Consider the following 19,759-nt stretch of genomic DNA (forward strand, 5'->3'; position numbering starts at 1 on the left):
GTACCTGAGGTTTTCTCCTCCCTCTGAACACTCATGGTTCAGTTTGTCAGGCAGGCCAGACACAAAGTTCTTGAGATGTGCGAGTTCCAGAGCTCTCCACACCTCCTCATCAGTGTAGCCATCAAAGGGATCCAGATTCATACGCAAGGATCCTGAGAACAGCAATGGATCCTATGGCAAAAAGGTAAACCTTTATGTAATTCCTGTTGGAAGGATACCAGACTTCATTCAAGTTTATACAGTTTATAGCTCCAGTTTGAAGTTGCACACCCATCTTTTTTCTTTCTTTCTCAGAATTCATTGTATTCAAAGACTCATTCAGTTTGTTTCTTTCTCTATTGTTCTCTACCTGAGGGATGATGGTGATGCGGGACCTCAGTTCATGCAGTCCAATCTGTGCAATGTTTATCCCATCTATGTAGATCTTTCCTTTTGCTGCCTCAAGGATCCGGAAGATTCCGAGAGCAAGAGATGACTTTCCAGCCCCTGTTCTTCCCACAATTCCAACCTGAGAGGATTCAGAGAACATCTTAGTACCTAGTACAAAATGTTATGAATCTTTTTTATTTTCACCTAATGTTGGTATTTACTTTCTCTCTCTCATTAACACTGAGGGTAATTTCCTTCAAGGCCCAATCAAGACCCCTGCGGTACTGAAGTCCATATTCCTGGAATTCAATGGAGCCAGTTTTGGGCCAGCCGAATGGGAGTGGGGTGTCCTCTAATGTCCAGGGAGCCTGTGCACAGCCAAAGGCAGAATAAGTAAGCTCAAGGACGCAAATAAATACTTTTGGTTCCGTGGTATAAGGGGATTTAGGAGAAAAAAAGTGAGAGACTACCTCTTTTGGTGTTTCTGCATATTCCTTCACTCTCTCAACAGAAACAATGTTGTTTTCAACATCTGTCCATGCCCGTACAATCCAGCTCAGGACCCCTGTTACCTGCAATATGATTTTTCTTGAGAAGATCTCATCTAATAAACTCACAATAATGTCTTTTCCAAAGTATTTCTAAAGACAAAATTGATTACTTCTTGTGTTTCCTACCTGAAGAGAGTGGGATACAGCAAGCCCCACAATTCCAGGGCTTAAAGTCGCTCTTCCCATTACAGAGAGGATAGCTGCAGCAAGGACCAGCAAGTTACCCAGGAACTCAAGATTTACTGCCAGCCACCTATCGAAATCACATGAAAGATATTTTTACAAAAATTACAGATGCAATCTCCTTTATATCTCAATTGCTTCTTCTAGACAGCAATGAGATTAAACAGAGAACAAATGTCAGCTTTGTTTAAAGAATTAGTTCACCAAAAACAAAAATTCTCTCATAATTTACTCACCCTCATACCATTCCAGATTTGTATGACTTTCATTCTTTTGTAGAACACAAACAAAGATTTTTAGAAGAGTATTTCAGCTCTGTAAGGCCATACAATGCAAGTGAATGGTGACCTGAACTTTAAATCTTCAAAATCACTTAACAGCAGCATAAAAGCAATCCATATGACTCCAGTGGTTAAATCCATATCTTCAGAAGCAATATGAAAGGTGTGGGTGAGAAACAGATCAATATTTAAGTCCTTTTTTACTATAAATCTCCACCTTTGACCAGTCCCGACCAGTTGGTGGCGATATGCAAAAAGAATGCGAATTGCCAAAAAACAAAAACAAAAGAATAAGAATGTGAAAGTGAAGGTTAAAGTGGAGATTAATGGTAAAAAATAACTTAAATATTGACCTGTTTCTCCCCCACACCAAGCATATCACTTCTGAAGACATGAATTTAACCACTGGAGTCTTATGGATTACATTTATGCTGATTTATGTGATTTCTTTTTGGGGATTCATAGTTTTGGTCACCATCCACTTGCATTGTATGGACCTACAGAGCTGATATATTCTTCTAAAAATCTTTGTTTGTGTTCAGCAGAAGAAAGTCATACACATATGGGATGGTATGAGGGTGAGTAAATGATGAAAGAATTTTCCTTTTTGGGTGAACTAACCCTTTAACTCTCCTGTTTCTTAGATGTTTCTCCTGAGAAACAGACCCCAATAATCTCACGTGTCTTGCTAGAGTTGCAAAAGAGATCTTGTCACACTGCTCAAAATTGCCTACAATCAAAAGTCAGATTTTAACATGATCTCAATCAACTGCATCAAATTTCACATTAAATTCTTCCAAGACCAAATTATCTGAGTTATGCTATCCATATCAAATTTATAATGTGGATCTTTACTCTTACTGCTTGTCAATAATTGTCTCATTTGTGTCTATCTCTCCGAAGGAACTTTAGTATAAACATCTGATACAAAGTTGATACTTAAGATATAATTGAGAACTCAACTAAGTCTGCTGAGCTTTGAAATGGCAACCTTTTAGCAATAAAATGTTCCTCTGAAGTAGTGTGTTCACATCAGCCTAAACTAACTCTATATTCATGCTCTATAAGCTAACTTGTACTGTAACTAGTCTTTATAGAAATATATACAGGTACAGTTTGACTTCTAATTACAAGATCTGACCTGGTGGCCACAAATCTTGGGAAGTAGGAAGTTTGGTTGTGGTCGACCCTGCCATTAGCTAGCAGGATAAATCTAGGTTGCTCTCCAAAGGCGCGGATCACACTGGCTCCTTGGACTGTCTCATTGAAATGAGTATAGATGGGAGAACGACTCACTGACTCTAGTCTACGTAATTGGCAGGAAGTAGCCACATAGAAGCTCTGTAAACACAGAATAGAACAGAAGAGAAGGATGTCAAATAGATCACTGATTCTCCCAGTTATAAGATTCTTGCATGCTGAGTGATTTGTAGTAGCATACCTGAATGAAGGCATAGAGAAGAGTCAGTGGCAGTATGATCACGCCTGCAAAAGGCGTCGCCATCAGAACGATAATGCAAACCTCCAGCAGTTTGAACACATAGCCCAGCATCATCTTCAGCCCATCAGGGATCATGCAGTCAATGGCGTCTACCTCTTTAGAGAAACGATTGAGAAGGTTACCACTCGGTGTACTCTCAAAGAAGGACATGGGAGAGTGAAGTACATTGTTGAGAAGTTCCAAATGAAGATGCCGGGATGCAATTATTCCTCCAAGTGAAATAGCCACAGTAGTCCCAAAAATTGCAATTCCTGCAATGCAATATCACAGTTAATGATCATAGAACAATTGAATTGAAATACAATTCATGTCCCCGAAGGGTCTTCTAAACTCAAGAGACTGTTGTGCATGAAAATCCCAGGATATCAGCAGTTACAGATATACTCAAACCAGCCCGTCTGGCACCAACAATCGTGACACGGTCGAAATCACTGAGATAACATTTTTCCCCATTCTGACCTGTATCTGCATGATTTTATGCATTGCACTGCTGTCACATGATTGGCTGATTAGATAATCGCATGAATAAGTAGGTGTGCAGGTGTACCTAATTAAGTGGTCTGTGAGTGTATATACTGTATATATTATAGTGTATATATACAGCATTTTTGTCTTGTTTTCCAGTTAAAATACCTAAACATCCTTTAAACAAAATATTTACTTATGAAGCAAAATTACATATTAAGTCTTGTTTTTAGAGATATTTAACAAAATGTGAGGTTTATAGGCCAATAGGGTTAGAAAAATAAACTTGTTTTCCCTTTGAATGAAGCTTATATTTCTTTTTTTGTCTTTTTTTTTTTTTTTTTCAATTTGGAATACCCAATTCCCAATGCACTCGAAGTCCTCGTAGTGACTTGCCTCAATCCGGGTGGCAGAGGACGAATCTCAGTTGCTTCCGCATCTGAGACAGTCAATCCGCACATATTATCACGTGGCTTGTTGAGCGCGTTAACGTGGAGACATAGCGCGTGTAGAGGATTCACGCTATTCTCCACGGCATACACGCACAACTCACCACGCGCCCCACCGAGAGCGAGAACCACATTATAGTGACCACGAGGAGGTTACCCCATGTGACTATACCTTCCCTAGCAACTGGGCCAATTTGGTTGCTTAGGAGCCCTGGCTGGAGTCACTCAGCATGCCCTGGATTCGAACTCGCGACTCCAGGGGTGGTAGTCCGCGTCAATACTCGCTGAGCTTCCCAGGCTCCTGAAGCTTATATTTCTTTATTTTACCCCAGTTTTTTCTTGAAAAGTCTTAAAAACAAAAACAAATATGTCAAGGAATTTTGCTTCTCAAGTAATTTTTTAGAAGGTATGTTTAGATATTTATACTGGAAAACAAGACAAAAATTCTGTGTAAGAAAATTATTTTTGTAGCGTTAGGAGCATGAAGGATTTCCAACCTTGTGCAAAGCCAAGTGCTCCAAAAACCCCAAGCTTTAGATCCGTGTCGACCTGTGTTCCATTTATAACAGGGTCATCTGCCCACAGCCTTAGCCAGTAGTTGTAGGCCAGTGAGGCACCTTGCTGGAACGCATAGAGGAAGATGATGGGGATGATGAAGGCCAGGCCAATGGTCCTGAAATATTCCACATACATCTCTAGCTTCACCTGTGTGACCCATCATAAAGAGAAAAAAGTGAGGAACATAGTTCTGGATGATATAGTGTATGCTTGGATGGTATTATAGTGCTCAGAACAATGGAGCTCAAAGACCTGTCATCATGGGTTAAAATTAGATCTCTGTGATGATATAGGAGCTAAAGAAACCCTTGTTTTTGACCCATAGCTAAAACTGACCAGCCACACAAAATCTTTTTGGTGTTTAGTTATGTGTGAAAGTATACAGTATTTTGGCTTGCAATATCTGTAGATGTGGCTGTATCACTTACTCGCCCCGTATGGGCTTTGTCAGCCTGGGTGAGTTGTCCAACTTCCTCCTGGTCCTGCTCTTGTTCTGTGTCAGAAATGGTTTGAATACTGGCACTTCCCATGTCTCCACTTCATTAAAGAAAAACGAAGAATTGACAGAAAAGTTAATATGTACTCTTCAACAACTGTTGTGCTTCAATTTACAGTAAATTACTCAAAGTAAGTTTATTAGAGGAGGACACCTGGCAGTGTTGGGTAGTAATGGATTACATGTGAGCTGGATTATGTAATCATTTTACAAAAATTAATTGTTTGTAATAACATTTGATTACGTTTAAATGTGCATAATCGAGTTACAGTTACTTTTTAATGGATTGCATGATTACATATCGATTACATTAACTATCCATTTTGACTTTCAAAGAATCAGTGGGGTGGGGGTGGACTCAGGGACTGAAAAATAGTAAACTGTTGTTTGATTTCATGTTTACTCATGTTTAATAAAAGGAGTGTAAATTGGTACTTAATACACTTAAAGGGATAAAATGAAAATTCTCTCATCATTTACTCACCCTCATGCCATCCCAGATGTGTATGAATTTCTTTCTTCTGCTGAACACAAATGAAGATTTTTAGAAGAATATTTCAGCTCTGTAGGTCCATTCAATACAAGTGAATGGTGGCCAGAAGTCTGAAGGTCCAAAAAGCACAAAGGCAGTAATCCATATGACTCAAGTGGTTTAATCAATGTCTTCTGAAGTAATCCAGTTGGTTTTTAGGTGAGAACAGAACAAAATGTAACTCCTTTTTCACTGTACATCTTGCCATGCAGTTTCTAGGCATGATCATGATTTCAAGCTACACTTTCTAGTGCTTGAAGCATGCGCAGAATCAAGCTTGAAATCATGATCGTCAAGGAGACTGCTGTCAAGATTTACAGTGAAAAAGAAGTTATATTTTGGTCTGTTCTCACCCAAAGTCATATGGATTACTTTTATGCTGACTTTGTGATTTTTGGAGCTTGAAAGGTCTGATCACCATTCACTTGTATTGTATGGACATACAGAGCTGAGATATTCTTCTAAAAATCTTAATTTGTGTTCAGCAGAAGAAAAAGTCATATAAATCTGGGATGGCATGAGGGTGATTAAATTATTAAATTATTTCCTTTTTGGGTGAACTATCTTTTTAAGTATCAACATGCAGTGTTGGGAAAGTTATTTTAAAAAAGTAATCTACAATAAATCTAGTAATCTACAACTACTCTAAAATTACATTCAGATTACTTTACTGATTACTTAATCACATTACTAATTACTTTTAAGTTACTTTCTAAAATACTTGTCAAAATGTTTTTTTTTTCTGCTCAGCATATTCAAAATAATGCCTATTTTCTCCTTGTTCATTGTTGCACACCCTTCAGCTGTCACAGAAATGCAAATATATATATTTTTTTTAATAAATATTTGTAACCCAAGTATTGTACTTAAAAGTTATTACTTTCATGGAAAGTCAGTAACTCTAATCTGATTACAAGAATTTAAATGTTATGCATTACACTCCTTTTTTCCTAAAAGGAATTAGATTACAATAACTAATTAATTTGTAATTCAATTACACCCAACACTATTAACGTGCAATAAGTAATCCAAAAGTAATTTTAAAAAGTGTAATCTAGCAGATTACATTACTGATTAAAATGTATGTTGTGTAATTTGTAATTAGTTCCAGATTACATTGTTAGAAGTAATTGACCCAACACAGACACTTGGTTACTTTCACCTGATGAGTTGCTCCTGGGAGAGGTCAATGGAGAAGTCTGTCATGCTGAGACGAGAGACAGATTTCCTGGTCCCTAAAACAATTTGAATCTGTGTTTAAGTAAATAAAAAAAAAAGTGTTGCTGTTGTGACTCCTAAGTCAAGTTGGACACTGAATACTTTATCTTACCTCTGTGGGTGGAACTCTCCTTACGTTCGTTACCAGCGAAGGCTTTAACAAAGTCAGCAAAGGCATTCTTCCTGCTCAGAAGCTCAGCATAAGAGCCCATCTCCGTAATTTCTCCATCCACCATTACCAGGATCAGGTCTGCCTGGGGCAGGAAGCTCAGCCCATGGGTCACTAGAATACGAGTCTGTTTGAGTGAGCATTGGAGAGTATCATCAAGCAAACAGAGTTTATTTTGTTTGTTTTATTCTTTTGAAAGCCTATACTTTGATTATTGCTAGTAGTTGGCAAAAAATGTGACAGAGAGTGTAGCATTATAAAGGCTACTTTGTTTTTCAGGTCAAATATTTTGTTTCAGTTGATGAAAATGAACAAACCTTATTTTTAAGAACTCCATTTGGTCCAATGACCCTTTCAAAGATGTGTTGACCCACATGTGCATCTACAGCTGACAGGGGATCATCAAACAAATAGATGTCTGCCTTCCTGTAGACTGCACGTGCCAGACTCACTCTCTGTTTCTGACCGCCAGACAGATTCAGCCCCTGTGAACACCATACACCTTGTTGTTTTTAAATCATAGGAACAAATTGTGCCAGTTCAAAGTTAATCTAAAATTACAAACACAGCTCTGGGAGCACTTAGCTAACAAACAAGTCAGATAATGTTCCTATTGTGTTATCCTTTGAATTAATTGTTTCTGTTTCTCTGTATTTTCATTGACAAGTCACTTTGATTAAAAGCATCTGCTAAATGAATAAATGTAAATGTACAGCCACTTTAAAGTGATAGTTCACCCAAAAATAAAAATTCTTTCACTATTTACTCACCCTCATGGCATTCCAGAAGAACACAAAGAAAGATTTTTAGAACAATATTTCAGCTCTGTAGGTCCTTACAATGCAAGTGAATGGTGACCAGACCTTTGTAGCTCCAAAATCATAAAGGAAATATAAAAGTAATCCATAAAACTCCAGTGGTTAAATCCATATCTTCAGAAGCGATATGATAGGTGTGGGTGATAAACAGTTCAAAAACAGTTCACATTCACTTACATCTGAAAGTCACATGTGGTGCCTGTTTAGTTTCACTAATCAGCTAAATAATAATTTAGTTAAACTAATCAGGACCTACAGAGCTGAAATATTCTTCTAAAAATATTTGTTTGTGTTCTTCAGAAGAAAGAAAGTCATACACATCTGGTATGGTGAGTAAATGATGAGAGTACTTTCATTTTTGGGTGAACTATCCCTTTAAATTAGGTGGTCTTAATACAAACAGGACGTTTGGTATGCCATATTAAGAAATCTAACTTTCTCTCCGATCTCTGTGGCATCTCTTGCAGGTAGGATCTCTAGGTCTGGCAGGAGAGCACAGGCCTCCAACACTTTCTTATACCAGATGTCTTTCTTTTCCCATCCAAACAAAATGTTGTCTTTGAGAGTGGCATTCTGGATCCAGGCCTGCTGAGGCACATAAGCCACAGAGCCCTGCAAGAAAGTGTTAGCAAAATTATATGTGAAACTTATGTGAATGATGCCAATATAATCACAAATATGGTTCCTGTATGCCTTACTTTCACTGTTACGTGACCACTTTTCTTTTCCATCTCTCCCAGCATTGCAGACAGAAGAGAAGATTTTCCACTGCCCACATGACCTACCACAGCCACCAGTGTACCGTGCTGCACTTTCACATTGATCCTGAAGAAAGACATCAGCCATTGCCAGATTACCATCTTCATATGTTTAGGAATAATGGAATCTAAAAAGATCTTTCAGCTGATGTTTTAACTGTTAATATGAGTGATAAAAGACATTAAAAGGCACCCACCTCCTAAGGAATGGTGGGCCATCTCTAGACCAGCTGAAAGTACCATTGTCAATAATGACACCATCTACATCTGAGAAAAATAAAATGCATTGGTAAAATTTACATTATGTTTAAGAGTGCACTGCATCTGAAAGAAACTATATCTTAAAGAGATAGTTCATCCAAAACTTCTGTCACACTCTCCCTCATGTTGTTTCACACCTGTATGGCTTTCTTTCTTGTTTCTTTCAAAAGACAGGCAGAATGTTAGCCTCAGTCACCATTCACTTCCATTGCATCCTTTTTTCCCATACAGTAAGAAGTGTATGGTGATAGAGGCTGTCAGTCCTTAACATTCTGCCTCCTTTTATGTTCCACGGAAGATTTTCACGGACTTTTGAGTGAACTATCCCTTTAAAACCATAACATGAGTTAAAGAGGCAATACAGTTATGGTCATTATTTTGCTTAATACATCTGCATTGTTTTTATAGCCACCATGCATACTTTAGGATATATATGGGCCTCACTATGTAATTAATGACTTTTAGATTATGAAAAAGTGGGAGGACTGAGGCTTCCTCACAAAACCTTCTCTTTGACCTCTAATATAAAAATAGGAATATTCATGTTTTATTTTTAATACATCTATTTTAAATAGGTTGCAATAAATAAGGCAATAAATAATGCAATAAAATGTGGAAAAATATAATTAAATATAAAAAGCTGAAAATCCCCCAACACTGACCACAGCATGAAGTCATAAGTACGCATTTTAGCCAGTGCCAACACCCACATAATACCCACACAATTTCCTTGTCGTGTTTGTGGAATTACAGCCTTTAAATGAATGTCACTGATAGACTGCACAAATGGGCTCCTCTTGCAGAGGAACTGCAAAAACATTCTTTAAGGTCTTTTTGACAGATCAGTTAAAGGGATAGTTCACTCATAAATAAAAATTCTGCCTTTATTTACACACCCTCATGTTGTTCCAAAACCTGTATGACTTTCTTAGGCAGAATGTAAGTCTCAGACACCATTCCCTTTTATTGTGTGGAAAAAAAGATGCAATGAAAGTGAATGGTGACTGAGGCTGTAATTCTGCCTTACATCTCCCTACGTGTTCCACAGAGTAAAGAAAGTTATACGGGTTTGGAACAACATGAGGGTGAGCAAATAATAACAGAATTTTCATATCCCTTTAACTTTTATTATTATTGTTACTGGGATACCAGATTTGGGGTCCACCTTCATATTGATTGGAAAAATCTCTTTATTGCTTTACATGTATAGCAATGTCAGCCATCTGTGGCTTATAAAGTAATTTAATTGCAAAAAGGGAAAGTTTGAAAGCAATGAGAAGTTAATGCACTCACCAGGATTGTAGGGAACATTCTCCACATTATCGGGTTTCAGCTCGTCCTGACAGAGAAACTTCCCGAGACGTTTGAGAGAAACAACCGCCTTAGAAACAATGATATTCAGATCTTAGAAAAATGAAAAACTTCATGTTTATAGATACTGTATAACAGTTCTGGAAATAGAGAACAGTGCTGAACCCTTGCTTGGATGGAGGGCCATTTCTGTGCATATGGGGGCCCTAAGCAAATTTCTACTTGGAACTCCACTCCCCCCTCCCAGATCCAGGCCCATCCATGAATGACACCACAATACAGTCTGACTTAAATAACTTAAAAATGTAATATATGAATTTCACAAAATGCAAAAAATTAACTAAATTAATCAAAAATAACAATAAATTACCAATAAATAACTATATAAATAAATATAAATAACGTCCTGGTTACTTTCGTATCCTTACTTTCGTATCCTCCGTTCCCTGATGGAGGGAACGAGACGTTGTGTCAATGTAGTGACACTAGGGGTCACTCTTGGGAACCCCAAACACCTCTGCTTTTTTTAAAAAGGCCAATGGGCATTGGCGAGTGGAATTTGCATGCCACTCCCCCGGACATACGGGTATAAAAGGAGCTGGTATGCAACCACTCATTCAGGTTTTGTGCTGAGGAGCCGAGACAAGGTCCCTGGCCATTTCCCAGGTAGTTCAGTGTTGTGGCAAGAGGGACACAATGTCTCGTTCCCTCCATCAGGAAACGGAGGTTACGAAAGTAACCAGGACATTCCCTATCTGTTGCTCACTCGACGTTGTGTCGATGTAGTGACACTAGGGGTCCCTATACAAAACGCCACAACTAGCTGAACTATGTTATGTGGACTGGCGGTGCGAGATGGGCAGACCGCTTTGTGCCTCGTAGCCAGTGCACCAGGCCGTCACGTAACCTGCCCCAACGCTCTTATGAGCGTCGAACGGTCCTTCGTGAACAAGTCGACTGCCAAACAATTAGGGACAGGCTAGCCCAGCCGTGGCCTCTTTTCCTCTTTTTCTCCCCAAAAAGAGTGGAATTTGTTAACCGACTGGGGGCCATAAATGTCTACATCGGGGGGGGGGGTGTCACTCCCAAGGGGAAGACACCGTGGAGACCACACCCCGACCAGAGAAGGGGGGGTATTTTGTGTGGATATATGTCACGTGGTCTTACCGAGTCTTGTCGGAAGTATGTCATGTGGATAAGTCTCATGGTATGTCCTACCCAATGGGGGAGGAGTTCTACAAACATGGTGACCGGGGCAGAGGGGCCTCTGCCCAAGGAAGACGCAGTTTACCGAGGAAACGATTTAGCAGAAGATATCACATGGGGTCACCTACGGGGACCCAGCACATGTGGAGCACCTACCCCAGTACAGGGCCTAATTAGCATACATACTGGGCCGGCAGCAAGTTTCTCCGCAAACTCGTCTGCCACAGGGCTAAGGAGGAAAGTCATCCAGGGATCACAGCTTGTGAACACGACTGGGAGTCAAAAGCGCACGTCTTCACCCCAATGGAGGGGAAAGGTGCTATGTGCAAGTGGTACACCCGGCCAGCTGTCCCGGAACTTACCTGCTCGTACCTGACAATACATGGGACGAAACCGGCTCAACCCGGAGATTGTAGAACCTCGCAAAGGTGTTGGGTGTTGCCCAGCCCGCTGCTCTGCAGATGTCTGCCAAAGAGGTGCCACTGGTCAGGGCCCAGGAGGCCGCTCACTCCTAGTAGAGTGGGCTCGTAACCCCACGGGGGGCGGCATATGCCATCACAATGGCGTCAACGACCCAGTGGGCGATCCTCTGTTTGGAGACAGCGCTTCCATTCCGCTGTCCACCAAAGCAGATAAAAAGCTGCTCGGAGCTTCTAAAGCTCTGTGTGCGATCCAAATAGATGCGTAAAGCACGCACCGGACACAGCAACGCCAAGGCTGGGTCTGCCTCCTCCTGGGGCAGTGCTTGCAGGTTCACCACCTGATCCCTTAAAGGGGTCGTGGGAACCTTGGGCACATAGCCCGGTCGGGGTCTCAGGATCACGTGAGAGTAACCCGGACCGAACTCCAGGCACGATTCGCTGACAGAGAACGACTGCAGGTCCCCTACCCTCTTGGTAGAAGTGAGCGCAGTCAGGAGGGCAGTCTTCAAAGAGAGTGCCTTTTGCTCAACTGACTCCAGAGGCTCAAAGGGAGTTCCCCCGTAGACCCCGAAGGACTACAGAGAGGTCCCATGAGGGGATGAGGTGCGGTCTGGAGGGATTCAACCTCCTAGCACCTCTCAGGAACCTGATGATCAAGTCGTGCTTCCCCAAATACTTATCATCCACTGCATTGTGATGTGCCGAAATGGCGGCCACATACACCTTCAAGGTGGAGGGGGACAGCTGCCCCTCCAGCTTCTCCTGCAGGAAGGAAAGCACCGATCCAACTGCGCATCTCTGGGGTCTTCGCGTCGGGAAGAACACCACTTAGCGAACAGACGCCACTTCAAGGCATATAGGCACCAGAGCCCTAGCCTGAGTGATCGTGTCTACCACTGCAGGTGATAGGCCACTTAGGTCTTCTGCGTCCCGTCCAAGGGCCAGACGTGGAGATTCCAGAGGTCTGGCACGGGTGCCAGATGGTGCCCCATCCCTGAGAAAGAAGGTCCTTCCTCAGAGGAATTTGCAGGGGGGGGGGTCTGTCGTGAGGAGTGTGAGGTCCGAGAACCATGTCTGGGTGGGCCAGTAGAGTGCTGTGCAAGTAGGCTCACTGGGGGAAACGCATATTTGCGTAATCACGGGGGCCAGCTGTGTGCCAGCGCATCTATACCGAGGGGTGCCTCAGTCAGGGCGTACCAAAGCGGGCAGTGGGATGATTCCCAGGAAGCAAACAGGTCTACCTGTGCTCGACTGAATCGACTCCAAATCAGCTGGACCACCTGGGGATGGAGTCTCCACTCTCCCCTGAGCGTAGCCTGTCGTGACAGCGCGTCCGCCGCGGTGTTGAGGTCGCCCGGGATGTGAGTGGCTCGCAGTGACTTGAGGCGCTGCTGACTCCAGAGGAGGAAACGGTGGGCGAGTTGTGACATGCAACGGGAGCATAGACTGCCTTGATAGTTGATGTACGCTACCGTCACTGTGTTGTCCATCCGGACCAACACGTGCTTGCCCTGGATCAACGGCCTGAACCTCCGCAGGGCGAGCAGTACTGCCAACAACTCAAGGCAGTTGATGTGCCAACGCAGCCGCGGGCCAGTCCAGGAGCCGGCGGCTGTGTGCCCGTTACATACGGCACACCAGCCCGTCTTGGATGCATCCGTCGTAACCATGCACGGGGAGGGGGGTCCGCCGCCGGAGCGCCGAACCTGCCAAAATGGGACGGTGGACGTGATGACGGCCGTGCGCACCTGACATGTGACCCAGGGAACAAGAAAACCACTCTTTTGTTGAAGTTTTGGGTACCGCAGCCTCTTGGGCATGCGGCGAAAAATGAAACAAAAGAGTCTCCTCCCGGCTCTCCACCGGGGGATGGAGTGGTCTGTCCACCAGCTCCATAGAAGTGGGTCTCCTCACCCCAGGGTCACCCATCTCAGAGGCACTTCGAAGTCTTCCTTGGGTTCTTGGCAGCCGGCCGTGAGAGGGGTGGCGTCTGCTTCCTGCGGTGGGCTCCATGCTGGGGCTGGGCCACGGGGGCAGGCTGTGGCAGAGCCGGTGCTGTTGCTGCAGGAGAATGCCCTTGGTGACGAGCAGATGGGGTGCGGGGTCTTGAGCCACGCCGGGGCAGGATGTGCTGTATAGCCTCTGTCTGCTTCTTCAACGCAGAGAACTGCTGGGCGAAGTCCTCGGCGGTGTCGCTGAACAGGCTGACCTGGGAAATGGGGGTGTCAAGGAACCGTGCCTTGTCAGCCTCTATCATCTCGACCAGGCTGAGCCATAGTGCCGCTCCTGGACCACCAGGATAGACATCGCCTGCCCGAGAGACCGCACCATGACCTTCGTAGCCCGGAGAGCGCAGCTCCTGCATCAATCCCAGGTCAGAACTACCCTCGTGCAGTTCTTTTAGCGCCTTGGCTTGGTACACTTGCAGGAGACCCATGGCATGCAGGGCGGAGGCGGCCTCTCCAGTGGCACAGCAGTCCTCAGCCACCAGAGATTACATAACCCTACAGGCGCTGCATGGGGGTCTCAGGCGGCCCTGCCAGGTGCTGGCGCTTTGCGGGGACAGGTGTACCACAACCACCTTGGGGAATCGCCGAGTACCCCCTGGCAGCCCCACCATCGAGGGTAGTGAGAGTGGAGGAGCTCAGAGACTGGGTCCAGGCAGTAAAAGGTGCCCGCCACGACCTCGTGAGCTCCTCGTGCACCTCCGGGAAGAAAGGGACCATGGCGGGGTGCGGCCGTAGAGAACCAATCGTCAGGCTGCGAAGGTTCAGGGGAGGTGGAGGGTTCCACTCCAGCCTGACACACGCAGCCGCCCGGGCAAGCATGGCTGCCAGCTGCGTGTCAGGCTGCGACTGGGTGACCACACCCAAAGGTGGGAGCCCAGTCGAGTCCTCAGCGTCAGACTGGACAGCCCACTCTCCGATGCTGCAATCGAGAGCTCATCCACTTCGCAAGCACCGAAACGAGATCGCAAACTCGCCCTGAGACGAGCCGGCAGTCTCATCCCAACGGGCTAACGAGTGTACTGGGGAATGGGAGGTCCGTGGGGAGTTACCCGGCAGAGTGGCTCCCATTGGAGTCCCCAAATGGCCCCCAGTGCTAACCGACGCGGCCTCAAACCTGTAGGTAGAAGGACCGAGGTGGAGAGCCACTGGGGTGGTCTTTCCGAAGGAAAACCACAACTGCAACATTGCCATTGTCACGCTCTCGCAGTGAGAACATGACCCGTCCATGAACGCTGTCTCCGCGTGGGCAGCGCCCAAGCACGTAAGACCACGATCGTGGCCACTGGAAGCGGAGAGGTAACGACCGCAACCAGGAAATACACACAAACGGAGAGGCATCTTTAAAAAGATGCTCTCCTTTAATGCCACTTTTTTAAGAAGGGAAAATATACTATTTTAGCTGCTGAAGCACCCAGGGGTGTTCTCTGCACTTCACCAGTGCAAGAGGGGGAGAAGCCTTTTCTAAAGCTAGAAAAGGCCCTGCTTGGATGTTTGAAATGCCAGTGCCGTGGTCAGTCTCACCTGCATGGTAGTGCTCATTGCGAAGGGCAGTTGACTGAGCGGCGTTTTGAGAATGTTGATGAGGGCCATGGACACAAAGACCTTCTGAGCATCCAGAACATTTTTATCATCAATCAGCACGTATACTCCAAACATGGAAAGCGCAATCTGAGGGCAAACGGATGACATTTTTGAGCTTGAAAAGCAAGCACAGCATTGCTAACTGAATTACTATACACACATTAAGACTATATTAAAGGAATAATTCACCCCCAAATGAACATTCTCTCATTATTTACTTTAAAACCCTATACTTTCTAACTGCTGTGGAAGACAAAATTTTTTTTTTTTTTATATTCACAGGGTTTATTTTCCATATAATAATAATTAGTTCTGTTCATCGCAAAAAGTGATCGTATAGCTTCAGAAGACTTAGAACATAGCACATGAGTTGTATCGATTACTTTGTAGTTTTATGCTGAGTTTTTTTTTTTTTTTTTTTTTTTTTATAAAGCTTGACAGACCGGAGTCATTATTCACTTTCATTATATGGCAACTTTTTAAACACCATTTGTGTTCCACAGAAGAAAGTCATATTGACAGAATTAAAATTTTTGAGTGAACTATCCCTTTAATGTGTTGAGATGATGATGTTTTTGTGAATGTACCAGGAAAGTGGAGGAGTTGAAGGAAGCAATGGATATTGAGTACAGAATCTGAGACTTCTTCAGGGCATTGAGCTCTTTTTCTCTGTAGCTGAGAACACGTTCGCGGAAGGCTTTCTCCCAGGCGAAAAACTTTAGGATCTTTATTCCACTCAAGATCTCATTCATAAGCTTAATGCGTCCATCCATGTACCTCATCTGGACCTCCTGAGACCAGCCAAAAAGATAAAAACATGCATTCAGTTCCATTGTGCACAGACATGGTAATAATAATCAAACTGAAAACACATGGTTCTTAGCATATACTGAGAATCATGGAAGCAAACTCATTGTTTGTACACAAGACCAGAAAGAAGCTGCTGTATATGGGCGATTTTCAAATTTTTGGGATGTTTGAGACAGAGCAAATAAAGACATTTCACATTTACAACAAAGGAAAATCCTTTGCAGTCATTTTGCCATAACATGAAAGCAACAAAAGACAGGAAAACACATAGACCGCATGTCCACACTTTCCCTTGTATGATTTAAACCAGCTGTAGACATGATGCAGTTCCTACACTGCAAAAAATGATTTTGTTAATGGATATTTTTGTCTTGTTTTGCAGAACAAATATCTAAACATTCTTAAAACATGAAACATTTACTTGAGATGAAAAATTTTGTAAGATAACTTGTTTTCAGTCAATATTTATTGAATTAAAGGAATATTCCAGGCTCAATACAAATTAAGTTCAAGTGACAGCATTTGTGGCATAATATTGATTACCACAAAAAATTATTTAGACTCATCCATCCTTTTCTTTAGAAAAAAAGCAAAAACCGAAGTTAAAGTGAGGCACTTACAATGGAAGTGAATGAGGCCAATTTTTGGAGGGTTTTAAGGCAGAAATGTGAAGCTTATAATTTTATAAAAGCACTTACATTAATTATTATGCTAAAACTCAAAATTATTTGAGCTGTAAAGTTGCTTAAACAGTCATTTTAGGGTCTGTTGACATTACGTCGCCATGGCAATGAAGTTGTAAAATTGGATATAACTACACAGAAAAGGTTAGTAAGCAATTTTATCACACTAAAATCATAATTACTTGCATCTCGTTTATGTCTTGTGGATTTTAAAAACAGTATTTTAACATTTATGAATTGGACCCATTCATTTCAATTGTGAGTGCCTATAATTTTTGTGGTAATCAATATTATGCAACAAACGCAGTCAATTGAGCTTAATTTGTACTGAACCAGGAATATTCCTTTAAGTTTTTGTTTCTTAGCCCACTGGCAATTTTGTATTTTATTTTTCAGCGTAAACCTCACAAAATTTTGTTAGAGTTTTGCTTAAAACAAGAAAAAACAATTTACTAATACGGTAAGAAAAATTAACTTAATCCAAGAATTATTCTCAGATTTTTTTTTAAATATCTTATTAAATTTTGCTTCTCAACAGTACAAAAATACTGTTTAAGAAACAACCATAGTCTGCATCATCTGTTTGACTTTCTACATCTATTTGAATTGAACAAGACAATACCTGGAGCTTGCTTCTCATTTTGGCAATAAACCCATTCAAAGGGAAGATCAGAATCACTGTGGCAATGCCTGCCAAGGCAGATGGGCCAAGACGCTGTGCAGGGAGAATTTGAAAATGAATTTTAAATCTGACAATGCAATGTATCTCTCCCCAGTTTTAATTAGAAGATATTTAACATGAACAGCAATTTTGTCTTTTTTATTTTCAGAAAGCATCAATCATTCACCTGCCAAAGAAAGAAAAGACACAAGGCGATTTCAATCGGAGCAACCCACAATGCATTGAAGTACACCACAAAGTCCATGAGCTTCTGAGTGTCTGCAGAAACCAGGTTCACTATCTCTCCGACTGTACACGTTCTACGGGCCGCGCTGTTGATGACCAGAGACTGAGGAGACCAGACAGAATCAAATAACTGTTGTTCCATTAGGAGCTCAGAGCTCCAGTCACTATGGAGGTCTTGCATAAATTGTTGAACAGATAAGATACTTGCCTTCCTGTACACTAGGCCCATGACTGCAGTTTTAACCCTCATGCCCACTGTGAAGCAGGTATACATGTACTGATGGTTAAACAGAGACTGCAGACAAGACAACAGGAACATCAGAAAGGCATAGAGGTAACCCTTCCACAAGGGGGCGTCTTCATCCCTCACAAAGCCAAGTAGTAGACTGAAGAGTGTGAAAACAATGATATGAGTAACAGAGCTTTACAGAGAAAAAGTGGGACACAAACAGTGGCATTTGTTTCTGTACATATCTCTTAGACTCTTAGATAAAAACTTTTCAAACACAATCAATTGGTGAACATTAAAGGGATAGTTCACACAATAATGAAAATTCTGTCATCATTTACTCACCCTCATGTGGTTCCAAACCTGTCCCAAAACTATATTTTTTTCCCCGTGGAAAACAAAAGGTGATGTTAGGCAGGATGCTACTGAATGACAGCCTCAGTCTCCATTCACTTTAAATGCATCTTTATTCCATTCAATGAAAGTGAATGGTGACTGAGGCTGTCATTCTGCCTAACATCTCCTTTTGTGTTCCACAAAAGAAAGAAAATCAAATAGGTTTGGAACGACATGGGGCTGAGTAAATGATGACAGAATTTGTACATTTTGGGTGAACCATCCTTAACATTTTTTATGAAATATAGGTCTCTGCGGAACAATAATGGGTGTTTCCCAATCTGTGGATGTTTTAAAACCGGACTGAGCATTTTTCAACGATCCAATGAAAGTAGGAAATCTCAATGTAGTAATCAGTGGGCGTTTCCCAACAAGGATGGGCGTTTCTCAACTACCAGTGAAAGTAGGGAATCTCTATGAAGTAATTAGTGGGTGTTTCCAAACCAGGATGGGCATTTTTAAAATATCCAATGAAAGTAGGGAATCTCTATGTAGTAATCAGTGGGCGTTTCCAAACCAGAATGGGCGTTTCTCAACTATCCAATGAAAGTAGGGTATCTCTATGTAGTAATCAGTGGACATTTCTCAACCACGATGGGCGTTTCTCAACTATCCAATGAAAGTAGGGAATCTCTATGTAGTAATAATCAGTGGGTGTTTCCAAACCAGGATGGGCGTTTTTCAACTATCCAATGAAAGTAAGGAATATCTATGTAGTAATCAGTGGCCATTTCCAAACCAGGATGGGCTTTTATTTTTTCAGATTAACAATTTTTATTGATTCTCATAAATGAACACAGAAAAACAAAACATATATACACAGAATCAGTCTTAACCCCCACTATTACCCCTCTCCCTCCCAATCCCCAACCTGGCCCCAACAACATCCCAGTGGTCATAAATTATATAGACACACAGACACAAAAAAAATAAATAAACAAATACAAATATAATAAAAATAACCACCCATCCATAAATGATATATACCCTCCCCATTTCTCCACAAACCCATTGTATTTCCCCATTCTTCTAAACAACCCCTCCTCAAAGGCTGCCACCCTTCCCATCTCCAAGCACCACTCCTAAAAGGAGGGTGCTCCAGCTGACCTCCAGCCCCTTGGAATGATCGGTCTGGCGATCATGACACTGGTTAAGACCCAACTCTTTATGTGTCTAATTTCAATGTCAATGACCGCCCCATCACCCACCATACAGAGTCTGGGGCAAAATGATACCCAGGTGCCTAATATCTCACACACCAGACTCTGAATCTTCAGCCAAAACTCCTGAATCTCAACACACCCCAAAAGACATGGGTTATGTCTCCATCCTCTGATTGGCATCGCCAGCAGGTGGGTGTGTCTTTAAGACCAAGCCTATACAATCTAGAGGGGGTCCAATAGAACCAATGTAAAATCTTGAATTGCATAAGGTGCACCCTTGCGTCTCTAGATGCAGTCTTGACGTTTTTTAGAATTCCAGCCCACTCTCCTTCCTCCAATTCCAAGTTTAAATCTTTCTCCCATAATCTCTTGAGAGAGGTCAAGGTTCCATCCTCCAGACTCTGAATCAACAGGGAGTAATACACTGATGCCT

The 19,759-nt window shown here is 42.4% G+C and overlaps 1 protein-coding gene and 1 long non-coding RNA gene across 2 annotated transcripts in view; one reads left to right on the forward strand and one right to left on the reverse strand.

The window, feature by feature from the left end:
• Positions 1-19,759, reverse strand: part of abcc6b.2 (ATP-binding cassette, sub-family C (CFTR/MRP), member 6b, tandem duplicate 2) — a 70,204-nt gene that overhangs the window by 3,290 nt on the left and 47,155 nt on the right. Inside the window, exons 9-29 of the mRNA XM_051715560.1 lie at positions 17,747-17,924; positions 17,480-17,641; positions 17,254-17,346; positions 15,726-15,929; positions 15,079-15,225; positions 9,903-9,990; positions 8,546-8,615; positions 8,289-8,415; positions 8,026-8,202; positions 7,090-7,257; positions 6,716-6,899; positions 6,548-6,620; positions 4,786-4,894; positions 4,297-4,504; positions 2,826-3,136; positions 2,526-2,725; positions 1,047-1,173; positions 840-941; positions 591-737; positions 350-508; positions 5-171 (exon numbers count right to left, since the gene is read on the reverse strand). Of these exons, the coding sequence (XP_051571520.1) occupies positions 5-171; positions 350-508; positions 591-737; positions 840-941; positions 1,047-1,173; positions 2,526-2,725; positions 2,826-3,136; positions 4,297-4,504; positions 4,786-4,894; positions 6,548-6,620; positions 6,716-6,899; positions 7,090-7,257; positions 8,026-8,202; positions 8,289-8,415; positions 8,546-8,615; positions 9,903-9,990; positions 15,079-15,225; positions 15,726-15,929; positions 17,254-17,346; positions 17,480-17,641; positions 17,747-17,924 (3,201 nt within the window). The remainder of the gene's footprint in view (positions 1-4; positions 172-349; positions 509-590; positions 738-839; positions 942-1,046; positions 1,174-2,525; positions 2,726-2,825; positions 3,137-4,296; positions 4,505-4,785; positions 4,895-6,547; positions 6,621-6,715; positions 6,900-7,089; positions 7,258-8,025; positions 8,203-8,288; positions 8,416-8,545; positions 8,616-9,902; positions 9,991-15,078; positions 15,226-15,725; positions 15,930-17,253; positions 17,347-17,479; positions 17,642-17,746; positions 17,925-19,759) is intronic.
• Positions 57-17,543, forward strand: LOC127451130 (uncharacterized). The gene is made up of 6 exons (XR_007899064.1): positions 57-184; positions 423-540; positions 631-762; positions 8,058-8,214; positions 8,331-8,637; positions 17,462-17,543. It is a non-coding gene; the product is annotated as an uncharacterized LOC127451130 (long non-coding RNA).

Source organism: Myxocyprinus asiaticus, chromosome 14, assembly GCF_019703515.2.
Source record: "Myxocyprinus asiaticus isolate MX2 ecotype Aquarium Trade chromosome 14, UBuf_Myxa_2, whole genome shotgun sequence".
Classification (NCBI taxonomy): domain Eukaryota; kingdom Metazoa; phylum Chordata; class Actinopteri; order Cypriniformes; family Catostomidae; genus Myxocyprinus; species Myxocyprinus asiaticus.